This window comes from Entelurus aequoreus, linkage group LG05 (assembly GCF_033978785.1).
Source record: "Entelurus aequoreus isolate RoL-2023_Sb linkage group LG05, RoL_Eaeq_v1.1, whole genome shotgun sequence".
Taxonomy (NCBI): domain Eukaryota; kingdom Metazoa; phylum Chordata; class Actinopteri; order Syngnathiformes; family Syngnathidae; genus Entelurus; species Entelurus aequoreus.
This window is the reverse complement of record NC_084735.1, coordinates 30,564,245-30,581,597: the sequence shown is the minus strand read 5'-3', so window position 1 is coordinate 30,581,597 and position 17,353 is coordinate 30,564,245. Positions and strand designations below refer to the sequence as shown.

General features: G+C 35.7%; 1 protein-coding gene across 4 annotated transcripts in view; it reads right to left on the bottom strand.

Moving 5' to 3' along the window:
• Positions 1 to 22: 22 nt before the first annotated feature.
• LOC133650460 (serine/threonine-protein kinase PAK 3) overlaps positions 23 to 17,353 on the bottom strand; it is a 63,958-nt gene continuing 46,627 nt past the window's right edge. For 2 of the 4 annotated variants that reach the window (XM_062047713.1, XM_062047711.1), the window contains 8 exons: positions 15,315 to 15,390; positions 12,203 to 12,251; positions 12,003 to 12,115; positions 11,724 to 11,841; positions 3,588 to 3,687; positions 3,311 to 3,507; positions 3,098 to 3,235; positions 23 to 374 (listed from right to left, as the gene is read on the bottom strand). In XM_062047713.1, the coding sequence (XP_061903697.1) occupies positions 285 to 374; positions 3,098 to 3,235; positions 3,311 to 3,507; positions 3,588 to 3,687; positions 11,724 to 11,841; positions 12,003 to 12,115; positions 12,203 to 12,251; positions 15,315 to 15,390 (881 nt within the window). In that variant the 3' untranslated portion in view covers positions 23 to 284. The remainder of the gene's footprint in view (positions 375 to 3,097; positions 3,236 to 3,310; positions 3,508 to 3,587; positions 3,688 to 11,723; positions 11,842 to 12,002; positions 12,116 to 12,202; positions 12,252 to 15,314; positions 15,391 to 17,353) is intronic. The other 2 variants (XM_062047714.1, XM_062047712.1) reach the window with 1 other exon arrangement.

Genomic DNA, 17,353 nt, shown 5'->3' with positions numbered 1-17,353 from the left:
CCCCCATACAGAACCTACACACACACACACACACACACACACACACACACACACACACACACACTAGTGATGGATTGCTCTACATGTACATGAGCGCAAAGAAAAACGTGTCCTTTTTAGTAGCAGCACGGGGCCGAGAGGCTGCAAGGCCGACATCCGTCCTACGTAAATGCAAGGGGGAAGAGAGAGCTCCACTCGGACCCCCTCCCGCTTTGTGCCGTCACATGACCCGGCCTGCACGCACAAGCAGGGCTGCAGCCTTGGGTGAGCATAGAGGGCGCCCTCTAGCGACTGCTGTTCTTTATGGCTTCCTTGGCAGCTACAATCAGAGGCGTCAGGCTGGACAGCGGCTTGGCCAGCTTGAGGAAGGAATGCTGCGCGCGGAAGGAAAGAATCAAAATGTAAGACGGATGCAATAAAACGAAGATGAAGTGTTAAGTATTAACATATGGCGGTCACGCTGCCATTATTGAAACAAACGCTCCAAATAAAACCCCAAATAGCCAATAGTAGTCTGTAATGAGTGTCTGAATTTGAGTTATCATGAGGGGTCAACATTCATCTGCAGCTACATGCGCTGTAAAATGTTGGCTGTGATACTCAGTGAAACTCTTGGAATGTTGTTTACAACAAACTCAACACTATAAATGACTGACTGACATAGCAGTTTATTTCTTTACGTTGGCTTTACTTTTTCACTTTCTCATGCACTCCAAATCATAATCAAAATGTAAAAATTAAGTTGTTGTATATAACGAGTTGTCAAATTGGTATCGCCTGCAAACAATCCACTTGGAAAGCTAGTAATTGTGAAGTAAACATTTTAAGCCCAACATAATTTTTACAAATGTTGCGTTGTAACTATTTTGTGGGAATCCACCGAATCAGTGATTATTTGCGTGTCCCTAGGAAATAAAATGCATACAATAAATTAACTGTAAAACATTTTTTATCAGGCAAAGTGTCCTGAACATTGATTTAATAAGTAAAATCTAAAAGCTGAATTTTGAGAAAAATATATTTGTTGCCTGTCCCCTCTCCCTAGAATTAGACTTTATCATGAAATATAATCATTTAAATTAGTGGTTCTTAAACTTTTTTCACCAAGTACCACCTCAGAAAACACTTGGTTCTCCGAGTACAGTACCACCATAATGACCAACATTAAAGTACAGTAGCATAGTAGGCCTAAACATTCGTAAAAAACAAAGCAGATGTTTTATTTAACAAATATATTGAAAACATGTTATGGCCACTGTAACATTGCACACAGTTTGAACAGTAACACTGTGTTTGAAAATTGAATTAAGTGATTGTTTAGCATACGGCAGTTTGAGAATCACTGATCAGGAATATGGAGGGTCAGATGGGACATTTTTAAATATTAACTTAAAAGTGTCATTCATTTATTATAATTGGAATGAAATACGTTAATGTGTTATAAAATGTGTCATTAATTTATGTAATGAGAAATTACATTCAATTATTTAATATTAAAATGTTTAATGATCTAATCCTTTAATCAATTATTTCAATATTTAATGATGTATTTCATTATTTCATGAACCTTTGTGTAACGCTTTATGAACTTATTTCATCTGTCAAATCCCTCCAAGTCAGTGGGCGGGGCTTACACAAATCTAGTCCAATGATTGCTTTGGTCTGAAGCCTGGAACTTTGGAAGTCTTTCAAAACATGGCGTCGAATGGGGATATACTCGTACTCTTTTAGGAGGTGGTGGTAGATATTTTAGACCTTTGTGTGTGGAAGGAAGACGTGCTGACTAACAATAAAAAAGCGTGATATAAAATCGAATCCATTATTATTATTATTATGACTCAGAACATCTAGCAGTTAGAGAAATGTATTCACGTTGTCGGAGTTATTTCTGCACTTTCAGACCAAGATATGGAGCAGTACTTCTACGCTTCTCTGGTCGAAGTGGAAGTGTCGGGTAACCAATCAGGTGTTAGGACCCGCCCACTGACTGACGGCTAAGTTTGACGGATAAAATAAGCTACAGGTTCATGAAATCATGAAATAATTAAATGTCGAAATAATTTACAATTAATGTTTAAATATTGAATTATGGAAGTCTTTGCATTAAATAAATGACACATTTATGTATTTAATTCCGATTATAATTCATTAATGACACTCACCTAATTATTTAATTTAGTCTCATTTGACCCTCAGGTTGACACGCAGGTTAATGAAATACTTTAATAGATCTTTAAATCATGAAATAAATCGAGAAATAATGAAACACACAATGACATATTAAATTAAATAATTAATTGAACATTGACATATTTTATTTAAATGATTAAATAATTATTGAATATTTAAATAATTAAACAATTAAGAAATTAAACTTAATTTTACATTATAAAAAATAATGACACATTTTAATAATTAATTTATGACACATTTAAATATATATATATATTTTTTTCCCATTTGACCGTCCATTTATGTGCCAAATTTGTTTTCATTATTATAACTTTTTATAAAACAACAATTTAGTTATTTATTTGTGTCCCTGGGGTTTTTACAGTCCTGTTACCTTATGACACGTTACCCCCAATATAAATATGGATTATTCCATGAATCACATGGTCCACAAGAAGTTGTGCCACTCAGATCCTCTGCAGGCGACAGTAAAAAAGTAAGTCCAATCATTTTTCAGTATATTTGATATTTCAACTATCACGTGAGAGTCAAAATCTTTAGTGACAACCCATCCATCCATCCATTTCTACCGCTTGTCCCTTTTTGGGGTCGCGGGGGGTGTCACAGTCATGTTACCTAAATTATTTTTGTGTTATTAAATATCTTTTAGCTGAATAACTGTAATATACTTACTGTCAACATGTTATTAGCATAAATGCCATGTGGCTATATTTCATATATTTATTAATTCTGTGCTAAAAACTCCCTCGTGTTACTTTCAGTCCTGTTCCTCAAATGAGTTTAAAATAAATAAAGTCTTCTGAGAGGGACGATACACCTTCTAATTAGTTCAATATGTGTATTATCAGATTTAGAGGGAATTAAACAGAACTGTAAAACTGAAGTAGTTTTTCATGTCTATTACCTGAAGCAGCTCCTTGGCAGAACCTCTGCGGTCCACGTCCATCTCCAGGCAACGATTGAGGAAGTCTCTGAAGACTGAGGACAGTCTCTCTGGGTTCTGGAGCTCCGGTGTCCCGTTGGTAGCGATCAGATACAAGGCCTGTAAAGACACACACCGTGAAAAGGCAGAAATAAAATGGTATACTATTTGATATCCTATCATGACGTTTCTTACCCTGAGTGGATTCTCATTTAGGTACGGCGGTTCGCCCTCCACCATTTCTATAGCCATAATTCCCAAAGACCAGATATCCACTTTTGGGCCGTAAGCCTTCCGGGTCACTACCTCCGGTGCCATCCAGTAAGGCGTCCCCACCATTGTGCTGCGCTTGTTCTGCTCCGGAGTGATTTGGGCGCAGAAGCCAAAGTCGGCTGTAGAGGGCGACAGAGGGAGCAACGGATAAGAGATCACGTGATCGAATGAATCTTGATGCCAACGACAACAAACTCACTCAGCTTGACCGAACCATCCATGCCCAAAAGGATGTTGTCACTTTTTATGTCTCGGTGGATCACCTGGTTGGAGTGGAGGAAGTCCAGCGCCTGAAGACACTGAAAAGAAGCAGGACATTTAAAAATTATTTTGTTTATTTCAGGAAAGTATATCTCAGATTTGAGTATGTATTTGTCTGCAAGTATTTATTTTAATTGATTTCTAATATTAGAGCTCGATTGAATTTGAGTTTTTGCAGTTTAGTTTGTCCCAAAGTGTGTTTGATGGTGTAGAGGTCGAGAGGTTCGGACCGAGAAAGCGACAATTTCCCCATTAATGTGAGCGAGGATGAAAGATTTGTGGATGAGTAAAGTGCAAGTGAAGGACTAGTGGGGAGTTGAAGCTATTCAGATAGGGAAGATGCTGTGAGAGCCGGGGGTGACCTGATATTCAGCTGGGAATGACTACAACAGTAAATAAACACAATACATATATATACTCTATTAGCCACAACACAACCAGGCTTATATTTAATATGCCACAAATTAATCCTGCATAAAAACACCTACGTGTTTGTTATGCTAGCTCCTAGCTCCTCTGCTAGCTCCTAGCTCCATAGAACGCGTCAATACAATTCAAACACCTGATCAACACACACAATCACTCAGCCCAAAAGACCGTTCACCTAACCCAAGGTTCATAAAGCTTATATATTTTTAAAAAGTTACGTACGTGACGCGCACATACGGTCAAGCTATCAAATGTTTAGCAGCCAAGGCTGCATACTCACGGTACCTGATATTCAGCTGGGAATGACTACAACAGTAAATAAACACAAGACATATATATACTCTATTAGCCACAACACAACCAGGCTTATATTTAATATGCCACAAATTAATCCTGCATAAAAACACCTACGTGTTTGTTATGCTAGCTCCTAGCTCCTCTGCTAGCTCCTAGCTCCATAGAACACGCCAATACAATTCAAACACCTGATGAACACACACAATCACTCAGCCCAAAAGACCGTTCACCTAACCCAAGGTTCATAAAGCTTATATATTTTAAAAAAGTTACGTACATACACAAAAAAAAAAGTTGCGCACATACGGTCAAGCGATCAAATGTTTAGAAGCCAAAGCTGCATACTCACGGTAGCACGTCTGCGTCTTTGTCATCCAAATCAAAGTAATCCTGGTAAGAGTCTGTGTTGTCCCAGTTCTCTACAGGCGTCTGTGTATCGAAGTCAAAAGTCCTCCTGGTTAGAGTCTCTGTTATCCGAGTTCTTCCATCTTGACTGCATCTTTCGGGAATGTAAACAAAGACGCGCCGGCTGTGTACTGTTGTTGCTGACTTCGTTCGAAAAATACGTCCGTTTCGCACCGACAACTTTCTTCTTTGCTTGCTCAGCTTCTTTCTCCATAATGCAATGAACATAATTGCAACAGATTCACGAACACAGATGTCCAGAATACTGTGGAATTATGAAATGAAAACAGAGCTTTTTTGTATTGTATTCAATGGGGAAGGCATACCTCTGTTCCCCGGGCTACGTCACGCGCATACGTCATCCTCAGAGGCGTTTCGAACCGGAAGTTTAGCGGCAAATTTAAAATGTCACTTTATAAGTTAACCCGGCCGTATTGGCATGTGTTATAATGTTAAGATTTCATCATTGATATATAAACTATCAGACTGCGTGGTCGGTAGTAGTGGGTTTCAGTAGGCCTTTAAGTGTTCCCAATAACAGTGAAAATTTAGTAATCTATCTTTCCATTTCTACCGTGGGGAGTTGGAGACTATCCCAACTGGACTAGTACCACATAATGAAGAATCAGTAGGAACTATGAGAAAACATTTTTTTTTATTCATATCCCAAATACAATAGTTTTTTATTCTGACTATAAATATATTTATAATTTTCAAGAACCCCCCAAAAAAAGTCCTTAAGAATTTAAAAACTTTTTTTTTTTACATTTAAAAAAAAAAATGTAATTGCAATTATTTAGATTTTTTAATTGTATTTATTCATGTTTAAAAACATTTTTAAATAATGAATTAAAACCATGAAAAAATAATTGAATTATTAAATAATTACCTTTTACAAGAAATACATTGAATTAATAAATATGTTTTTAAATTATAAACTAATTAAATAAATCATAAAATAACAATCTCATTAAATGATTATATTTTTAGATGCACTTTTACATGAAAAAAATTAGAGACATTTTTTAAAATCATTTAAGTACCAGTAGAGTGGAAAAACAAGTTGACTTTATATGCTTATTTGTGTTTCATTATATCCATTAAATCATATCAAATTGTATTTACAATCCGCAAAGTATGTGAAAACACTGTCCAAACATCACAAAATGCCACAAATCCAGTCCGCCATTTTGAATATTGCGCTCTGAATACCTTCGGCTATTTTCGGATATTGACATCACAATAGTAACACTTCTGCACTCTGACCATATGATCAGATCAGTCATACTGGAAATATGCAAACATTGGAAATATACGTGGTGTTTATCATTCACAATCCTTATGTAAGACAAGAACACATATGCTTGGCTTTTTTATGCATTTGAATTCCTAAATAATAAGCCAACAATTGAGTCAACAGATCATTATACTGTAGGGCAGGGGTCACCAACCTTTTTGAAACCAAGAGCTACTTCTTGGGTACTGATTAATGCGAAGGGCTACCAGTTTGATACACACTTAAATAAATTGCCAGAAATAGCCAATTTGCTCAATTTACCTTTAACTCTGTTATTATTAATAATTAATTATATTTATCTTTGTGGAAACACTGATCATCTTAATGATTTCTCACAATAAATATATATAGAAACAGATAAATATCAATATGCAACACTTTATTTTTATATTTTCTCCAAGTGCACATTTTTCAAATTGAACATTTTCAAATGATCACTTCTAAGACAGTCTTGTGAAATCACAATATCCCATTTTAACTAGCTAGCCACTAACATTTTTTAACAAATCATGAATTACTTTGCACCATGTTTGTACAAATAATAACTCATGTAAAATACAAAAGTAAACTCTCAAATTTTTAAATCATGTCACACTTTGAACTGGACACCAAATCTGTTATCTGTTTCTTTGTCAGTTAGTGGGAAGCCTGGCATTGCATGCTGTTAACTAGTGTGTTGTACTCTGGTGTGTAACTTGACACTGCAACTCTGAGTGAGTCTTGCAGATGTGCATCAGTGAGGCGTGTTCTGTGTTTGTTCTTGATGAAGTTCATGTCAGAAAAGGCTGATTCACAAAGATAAGATTTTTCCTCGTTGTTTGCGGAACCTTCTTAATCTTTTGGACATATTTTCACAGCAATCTGGCCTTAAGCTTAATTATGATAAATGTAAAATGTTAAGGATCGGAAATCTAAAGGGAACGTCCTTTCGAATGGAATGCAAAGTGCCTGTTTTGTGGACAGATGGACCAGTTAACATACTTGGTGTTGTTGTCCCAGGAAATCTGGAAGATCTAGGCTCAGTAAATTATGATAATCGACTAAGAAAGCTGGACAAAATTATGCAATTATGGAAAGGGAAAACCCTAACCTTGTATGGTAAAATGTCTATTGCCAACTCGTTAATTATTCCTTAATTTATTTATTTGTTTTTGTCATTACCAGCTCCATCACAAAACTTTTTTAAGATTTATGAGCGGAGGGTCTTCGATTTTGTCTGGAACGGCAAACCAGAAAAGATTAAAAGAAAGGTTTTGTACAATGAGTATGAATATGGGGGCCTGAAACTTCTCAACCTTGAAGCTATGTGTCTGTCTTTAAAAGCATCAATTGTTCCAAAGATGTATTTAAACATTGAGTGGTACACAAATGTCCTGTTGGACAAAAAACATGTACTGTATCAAAATAAATTGTATCCTTTTTTACAAGTGATCCCCTCCCATTTTTCTTATGTAGAGAGTCTGCTGGGAAACATGGCGGGGTTCATAAAGGAAACAATCCACTCATAGTGGTGTTTTCAATTTTATGTGCCAGAAAAAAGAGACGGTATTTTGCAGCAGATAATATGGATGAACTCTAATATTGTAATAGATGGAAAGCCTTTCTGTTGGAAAAATATGTTTGAAAGAGGAATCATTTTTGTCAACGATATTATCAATGAGAATGGTAAAATTATGAAGTATGATGAATTTAGAACTATGTATGGTGATGCTTGCTCAAGCTTTTCATTTTATCAACTAACTGGGGTAATTGGGAAAAGATGGAAACAAATAATTAATTATGGAACTACTAAATTATTAGTTTGTAAACCTCTAATAAGAAATTCTAGTTGGCAAAAAGGAACTAAAATAAATAGAAAAATATAAAATTTTTATTTAATAAAGAAATCTTTAAAGGCTGCCCCATACAACACATATGGAAAATGGGAGGACTTTTTTGACTGCCCGTTGCCATGGGATGCCATATTCAAACTAATCTATAAAACTACTATCGATGTGCAAAATCGTTATTTTCAAATTAAAATTATTTATAACTTCTTACCCACAGGGAAAATGTTAAAATTATGGAATATGACAGAGTCAGATGATTGCCGATTTTGTTGTCAGGAGCCTGAATCCACCCTGCATTTGTTTTGCTATTGTCATATTGTGTCTTTGTTTTGGGTGGAAGTTGAAAAAAATGTGTTCTAGGATTGGTTTGTTTATGAAGCTTAATGTGGTTTCTGTTATTTTAGGAGAGTTCATTGACAATCATGATTTAGTCAATTTAATTATAGTACTCGGTAAAAGGTTTATTTTTAAGGCCAAAAACAGATATTCACTTAGTATTACTTTCTTTAAAACATTTATTCAGTATTTTCTAACTTTAGAAAGTTACATGGTTGAAAACGATACTGATGCCAAAAAACATTAAAAGAAAGAAGTCCTCAAAGGCTTATTTTGAAAGTATAATTATGTTTATAGATTATATGATATCTGTTGTTGTGTTCCCTAATTTGAGTGACCTGGACATAATCTGGACTGTACATAAATGCTTATTTTGAAAATGTAATTTTGTTTATAAATTGAATGCAATCTGTTGTGTTCCCTAATTTTTTTCTGTGTACATGAATGAAGGTGTGTGTTGCTGAGTCCGACTTGGACATTATCTGCACTGGGCCTGGTTTTAAAAACCCTTTAAACAAATCTAATTTCATTGACAACCTGGTCTGTTGAAGATAAGGCCCTTTTTTTAAAAATAAAATAAAATAAGATAAATACGTAAATAAAAAACATTTTCTTGGATAAAAAAGAAAGTAAAACAATATAAAAATAATTACATAAAAAATAGTAATTAATGAAAATGTTAGTGGACCAGCAGCCTATACAATCATGTGTGCTTCAGGGACTGTGTCCCTTGCAGATGTGTTGGCTATGTTGTGGGAACCAGAATATTGGTAGCAGAAAGAAATAACCCCTTTTGTGTGAGTGGGTGAGGATGAGTGTGCATGGGGGAGGTTGTTTGGGTTGATGCACTGATTGAAAGTGTATCTTGTGTTTTTTCTATGTAGATTTAATTTAAAAAATAAAAAAAAAATATATATTTTTTTTTATTTAAAAAAAAAATTATTATTATTTTTTTTTAGAACAGGCCCGCGGGCGACTCATCTGGTCCTTACGGGCGACCTGGTGCCCGCGGGCACCGCGTTGGTGACCCCTGCTATAGGGTGACCATTTCTATGACAACAAAAAGGAGGACATTATGCGGCATATGACACCAAAAAGGAGGACATTATGCGGCATATCAATAAATTACTATGGTGTACATAGGACTCTGGTATACTCTTATTTATAGTACAATTTTGAGTGGTTTAAAGATGATGTTTGTGTGGCTGAATAGGAAAAAATATAAAATTCAAGTGTTTGTTAACAGTATTTGTATTTATTCAATACATTGTGGTGTTCAAAAAGTGACCACTGAGATGAATCTTTTCAAGTGCAGAGTGCCACAAAGCATAACATGTGTGGATTTAAATGTAAACAACAATTAACAGGTAGCATATATAATAAAAAAAAAGCTTTTTAAAAAAGCCTGAATAACCTTTTATATAAACAACAAAGGAGATTGTAACAAACAAACAAACAAGAAAACATTCAACTGTTCAAAAAGCATAGCATTTCTAAAGTGCTTCAGTCTTTTGGGGACTTGTCTTCAGTGTCTGTGTGTGTGCGCAGCAGACCAGTCTTTAAGCAAACTCCACATTCACCCTCTGTAGCAGCTCAGGATCAACAGCCCCTTGCAGCGGTTATCTTGTCATCCAGGGGCGACGAAACTTCACGAAAAAATGTCCTCATTGAAGAGGTACCTGCCGCAAGTTTATTACTTTTAGGTTTATCTGTACCCGCATGCCGTTCAATTGCAGCTTTCCCCTGACTACTTACGTCGACATCACATCGACAAAGTGTGCAGAAGCCATGGAATGAGTCTCGACTGCTTTTCGTTATAAATTCGTGCTCTTTTATCCATTCAGAATTAAATGAGGTCTTGCGTTTTGGCATGATGCTAACTTTCTGTCAATGTCATGCCGCAGCAGCACATGGACCCTTGTTTACCTTTCTAACCAATGATAAGCAGATTTGTATCCGACACCGCTCTTAGCCAATCATTTGATATGTTACTGCGTTGGGGGCATTTTTTTACGGTCTATGATTGGCTATTGCGCTGCAGCCCAGCAAAAATGAAAAAACTCCACTCTTCAAGCCTAGTGCCTCAAAAAGGAGGACAAATACGTGTCCGGCTTGATGCTGCGCCGGACGCCGGACAGGGCATTAAAAATTCGGACTGTCCGGCCTAAATCCGGACACCTGGTCACCCTATTATACTGTCTCTCTAAAAACATCCAGAAACTGCCAACAATATTCCATTTACATGTCGTGACCTGAAAATTAACCAAATATGAGTGATATTGTTATTATAAGCACCAATGCAGACGGCCTATTTTAGTGGCGCATTGATAGCAGTTAGCTAATGCTAGCTTACGCTGCTATTGTTGGCACACAGAGCAGACGGCTGCTTTTGCTTCATCACAAACTTGCTAAAAGTAATTTCTAGATTATAATTGATGCATCTCTCACCTGGCAGTAGACACATGTGGCCATGGTCTGACAGGCTGGTCGACTTTGACATTGGCCGAGATGGCGAAATAGACCCAACAAGACACTTCTTACAATAACTTTTTTTACCTTTCGTGAGGATTGCGATTGAATCTTCATCTAAACGGAATTATGTGAGCGTCCCATCGGTCCGCATCCCCGCGAGATGGAAATATTACAGCAAGTGCTTGTTTTATTCTGGTTTGTTATTGTTAGTTTGTACGTTGAGCACCGAGCAACGCTGAGGATGCTAGTGTCACAATGAAACTGCACCCATCACTCGGCTTCTAAAACTTATTGCTCATCCTCTTTGTGTTCGGGTTCAAAAATATAAGGTCCTGGATCTTAATTTATCCAAAAGTAATACTTGTTGGCTCTCACTAAGTCTGCTTGATTAGTATTGTTGTTGATAGGGAAGGGATCTTTGGTTCCCTATCAACACGCGATCACGTGACTGGCTTCCTCATTGTCTCTCAAAATGGCTCGAGAATCTCCGTGAGATTGATACTATTTTGATCATATCTAATTATTCGCAAACTTCGTAAGTCTTTTGGTGTCATAGATCAAACATATATGATAATAGCTTCAATATAGAGGCAACTTGTTTTTACCCTCTACTGGTACTTTAATATAAATAAATCATGAAATAACAGAAATCATGAAATAATGGAATATTTATTTACTCTTTATGCTATCCCCATGCTCATTCACTGTGTATACATGTCATATGTCCAAGAGGAACTTTTGAAATCTGTTTTGAAAAGGTTTTATTATAATTTGTATACCAAATGATTTTTACAAACATCAGTTTAAATTGAGTATCGACTCTGAATCAAAACCGTGAGTCTTTGTAAAATTCATATCCCTACTAATGTATTTTTTGTTAATCTATTTAAGCCAGTGACATGTAGAGAGAGGCAGAACAATCCTATTTTCCTCTTCAAAACAAAAGTTAGCTGTGATCGGTGGAAGTGGGTGTGGTTGCCGTCACCGTCTTTACATTTGGGTTTCTTACCTCTCTGCAAACCGCTGCTATCTGGCCCTCGTCCATGCAGGTCTCAGTCACCACGTCTGTCAACGAGCCGCCGGCCAAATACTCCATCACCACCCACAGCTCATCTCCTACCAGGTAACTATGAAAAAAAATGTTTTCCTTCAGTATCAAGGAGAGGTCATTCTGACACTGAAGTGTAGCAATACTAACAGTAGGGGACAGTATTGCAATTTGGGCAGCAAAAAGAAAAGTGAAAGAATCTTGATCAATGAAATAATGCACAATCATCTGTTAACACACCTGTCCAGGTAGTTGACTATATTAGAGTTTTTGTTTTCCCTCATCACTAAGATCTCATTGATGATCAGCTCCTTCTTGGGTTGCTGCTGCAGGTTCATCTGCTTGATGGCCACCTGAAGAGAGAAGAACAAACTGTATGTACAGTACACTTCCCAGCAACACATCTACAGCATGAAATGCCATGATCTTCTTTTGTTTACCTCTTGGCCTGTTGCTATGTCGATGGCGGTATACACAGTGCCAGAAGCCCTTGAGGCAAACACATGTAAAATTCATCACTTTTGTTTTGAAATTAGGTTCATTTCATCACGCTTTTTTACGCTTGGAAATGATGAGGGATTGGTCATCATCGTCACAGGAAATGCTTTGACCCAATTGGATTAATATGAATCTGCTTCCCAGTAAATTGAATTTGCATTTGCCCGCACGATAACAATAACCACAACATTCATTCACAACATCGTATTTCCTCAAAAATAATCACACTGGAAACACAATTCAAAGCAAAGGCGAGTAGGGAGGTGTCCATTCCTGTGCTTATTATGTTTCATATCTATAAATCCAATTTGTAGATATGAAATGATAAATGACCACATTGAACCTGCCTGCCAGATCTGTGCAAAATTTTAACAGCCCTATTCTCCCGTTTGCGCTTAAGTTTTTTCTAATCATAATAGATTCGATCACTTCATGAAAGTCTCTGTTATCATTTTATTATGTGTGGTGTACACTGCATACAAACTTCCATATGGCCTCGGAAGCGCGTAGAAGCAAAACTGATTAAGTGGATGGGAGAATACGTGGAAGGCCAGATTTGACAGGGCAGGCTCACATTTTAGGCTTGCTCAACCCAAAGTGCGCATCTTGAATGAAGACGAGTAGTGACAGACTTTAGTGGAGTAGGAGAATGCGGCCCAGCCAGAATCTGTGCAGTTGTACACCTTTTTTCCACTTAAGCACGTGGGAATATAGGACCCTGAATGACTATGATTGAAATATACAGCACAGTGCTCCTGTTGTGTGTCCTGTTCTTAACCTTATTCACTTCATGTGTTAAATAACAAATGGACTATAAAGACAATATAACATACATCTGTAAACGTGCATGCATATGCAAAAGTGCAATATATTTATCTGTACAGTAATCTATTTAAATCTGCACCTTCTTTTGTAAATGCAACTTTTATCCTGCACTACAATGAGCTAATGCAACAAAAATTTGTTCTTATCTGTACTGTAAAGTTCAAATTTGAATGACAATAAAGGAAGTCTAAGTCTCTAAATCAGGGGTCACCAACGCGGTGCCCGCGGGCACCAGGTAGCCCGTAAGGACCAGATGAGTAGCCTGCTGGCCTGTTCTAAAAATAGCTCAAATAGCAGCACTTACCAGTGAGCTGCCTCTATTTTTTAAATTTTATTTATTTACTAGCAAGCTGGTCTCGCTTTGCCCGACATTTTTAATTCTAAGAGAGACAAAACTCAAATAGAATTTGAAAATCCAAGAAAATATTTTATAGACTTGGTCTTCACTTGTTTAAATGAATTCCTTAATTTTTTTTACTTTGCTTCTTATAACTTTCAGAAAGACAATTTTAGAGAAAAAATACAACCCTAAAAATGATTTTAGGATTTTTAAGCACATATACCTTTTTACCTTTTAAATTCCTTCCTCTTCTTTCCTGACAATTTAAATCAATGTTCAAGTAAATTTATTTTTTTTATTGTAAAGAAAACATTTTAATTTAATTCTTCATTTTAGCTTCTGTTTTTTCGACGAAGAATATTTGTTAAATATTTCTTCAAACTTATTATGATTCAAATTCAAAAAAATCATTCTGGCAAATCTACAAAATCTGTAAAATCAAATTTAAATCTTATTTCAAAGTCTTTTGAATTTATTTTAAAAATTTTGTTCTGGAAAATCTAGAAGAAATAATGATTTGTCTTTGTTAGAAATATAGCTTGGTCCAATTTGTTATATATTCTAACAAAGTGTAGATTGGATTTTAACCTATTTAAAACATGTCATCAAAATTCTGAAATTAATCTTAATCAGGAAAAACTACTAATGATGTCCCATAAATTATTTTTTTAATTTTTTCAAAAAGATTCGAATTAGCTATTTTTTCTCTTCTTTTTTTGGTTGAATTTTGAATTTTAAAGAGTCAAAATTGAATATAAACTATGTTTAAAAATGTAATTGTAATTTTTTCGTGTTTTCTCCTCTTTTAAACCGTTCAATTAAGTCTAAATATCATTAATTATTAATAATAACATAGAGTTAAAGGTAAATTGAGCAAATTGGCTATTTCTGGCAATTTATTTAAGTGTGTATCAAACTGGTAGCCCTGCGCATTAATCGGTACCCAAGAAGTAGCTCTTGGTTTCAAAAAGGTTGGTGACCCCTGCTCTAAATATTATCAAAGTTTTGGTCAGGTTTGTGTGATAGTTTCACTACTGCCACAAGTGGTGGAAAAGTGTATAGGACCACAGCTGAGAAACAGATATTCTTTTGGCTGCCTTCTCGGGGGCGCGCGCTGCCCTATGGTTAAGAAACACGGGCGTAGAGGATCTTTCCTGATTTTGACCGTACTGTAGCTCCTAAAAAAGCAGGGTACCACTAGAATATAGAGCAGCGGCACATTTTTTCTTACATTTTTTTTTCTTTACACTTATAAGGCGCCTTTCTGGGCACTCAAGGACACCGTACAAAATCAAAACAATAAAATGAATTGGATAAAAACAACAACAAAGATCGATAAGATTTACAATGAATAAGCAGTCAGGAATAGGTGTGTTTTGAGTCTGATTTGAAGAGGGATATTGAGTCTAAGTTGCGAAGGTTACATTGCAGAAATACAATGAAATTAGACACAAAAAAGAGCAGCGCCAATTCAAATGTCCCTAATAATAGTATACATTGCCAGCAAAAACACACAGCTGACCTAATGTTTTGTATTTATATTTATTAAATGCATTTTTCCAGACTGTTTTACTCAATTACAAAAATATCCACCATATCATTTGAATCTTCAGTGATAACATCCTTCTGTGGAAAAAGTGTGGACAACACTGATAAAGACCATCTTTGACTCTTTGCAGTAGGAAGTTGCATCATATTCATGACTAATCTTAGTATAGGGCTTAAGTTTTCATTTGCAGCATGACTCTTTATGACTGTGTTAGCTAGCTAAGTTACAAATAATATAGATAATGGTCATTTTACCAATAGGTTACTGAAAACTCAGCAGCCATGAAACTAAACAACTGCTTTTTCACATAGCAATCCTTTACGTTCATCGACAGACTTACCCTTGTCCTATTTTCTCAAAGCGCGTGTACTTCTTCTTAGGATCCCCGACACTCACGATACTCCCTGAGTCAGAGACAAAACACATGCATAATGATTGTGCGTGGTTTGTATTTATATATATGTGTGTGTGTGTGTGTGTGTGTGTGTGTGTGTGTGTGTGTGTGTGTGTGTGCACAAGAGTTTTGAAGACATTACTGTAGAGCAGAGACTTTTGCCTTTAAGGTCAGCTACTTTATGTTTATTAATAAAACTGACACTCTTTCATATACATCGCTTACTGAGCATGAGTGAATATGGATACACTTATTGGTCACAATATTAGGAACACCTCCCTGCACAGGAAGTACTGTACTCATTTATCAAAATGAGTTTGTAGTTTGCAGCTTTAAAAAGGCACTGCATCACACGGACGGGTGTTCTTAACAGTTCCGCCCCACCCAAAAAAATGTACCTCTCAGTATGATGAATTGCAATTTTATACCACTGCAACCACAATAATAAAGCAATATTTTAATATATGTATTTGTTATACGCCGCACTCCATGATATATGTCTATTACCTGACACCTTCTATGTTAGCTACCTCTCTTTGTTTATAATGTATATTTTCTGCTCTATTTAATGCTGCAGTTGTTACATATACTGTAATATTGTACATGGTAATTGTTATATATTATATACAAATATAATATAATATATCAGTATGTATCATATACTGTACATATATTATGTAAATATTACATATATGCTATATTTTAGCCCTTTGAGACTCTTGTGATTTAGGGCTCTATAAATAAACATTGATTGATTGATTGGTTGATATTTTATACTGCTACTACAGTACATTTTTAGTCGATCATTAAAGTTTGTCTAAGTCTAAGTTATAAGCCATTTTAAGTAGTGGCCTCCTCTTAAATAGATATCACCTTCCAAAAATGTTTTCTCTCTGCAGCTGAATAAATACATGCCACTGACAGCTATTTTAGGAAATTAAGTACATATTATTTATGCTGCTTACTCTCAGATGTAGAATACAGTTATTTCATGTGCTGCTATACATGTTTGGAATTCTCAAAAATAAATCTTCAACTTTAAATATATTGTTAAAGTCTCCGAATATAAGCAGTATTGTGTGTGTTTGCAAAGGCCGATTATTTCTTATACAGTGGTACCTCAACTTAAAGTATTTTGAGAAAAGAGCTGTCTCTCAGCTAAATGTTATGTCTTAAGTTGCAAGCAAAACATTTGAGTTACAAGCTTCCCCGCCGTTAGTTGGGGTAGCAAATGTCACAGTGAACCCCGTAAGATCCGTCCAAAATATCTGGTCTTACTCGCCAGCATTAGCTTATAGCTAGAGATCAACATAACTTTGTTTACCAAACATGGCATGAAAGAAAGTGAGTTTAAAGGACAGTGCTAAAAAGAAGAAGTGGATGATTTCATTGAATTAAAGAACAAATTAATCAAAAACCTGAGTGTGTGATTTGAGCTTATCACTGATAGTCTGCACCAGGGGTCACCAACCTTTTTGAAACCAAGGGCTACTTCTTGGGTACTGATTACTGCGAAGGGCTACCAGTTAGATACACACTTAAATAAATTGCCAGAAGTAGACAATTTGCTCAGTTTACCTTTAACTCTGTTATTATTAATAATTAATGATATTTATCTTTGTGGAAACACTGATCATCTTAATGATTTCTCACAATAAATATATATAGAAACAGATAAATATCAATATGCAACACTTTATTTTTATATTTTCTCTAAGTGCACATTTTTCAAATTGAACATTTTCAAATGATCACTTCTAAGACAGTCTTGTGAAATCACAATATCCCATTTTAACTAGCTAGCCACTAACATTTTTTTAACAAATCATGAATTACTTTGCACCATGTTTGTACAAATAATAACAAAAGTAAACTCTCAAATTTTTAAATCATGTCACACTTTGAACTGGACACCAAATCTGTTATCTGTTTCTTTGTCAGTTAGTGGGAAGCCTGGCATTGCATGCTGTTAACTAGTGTGTTGT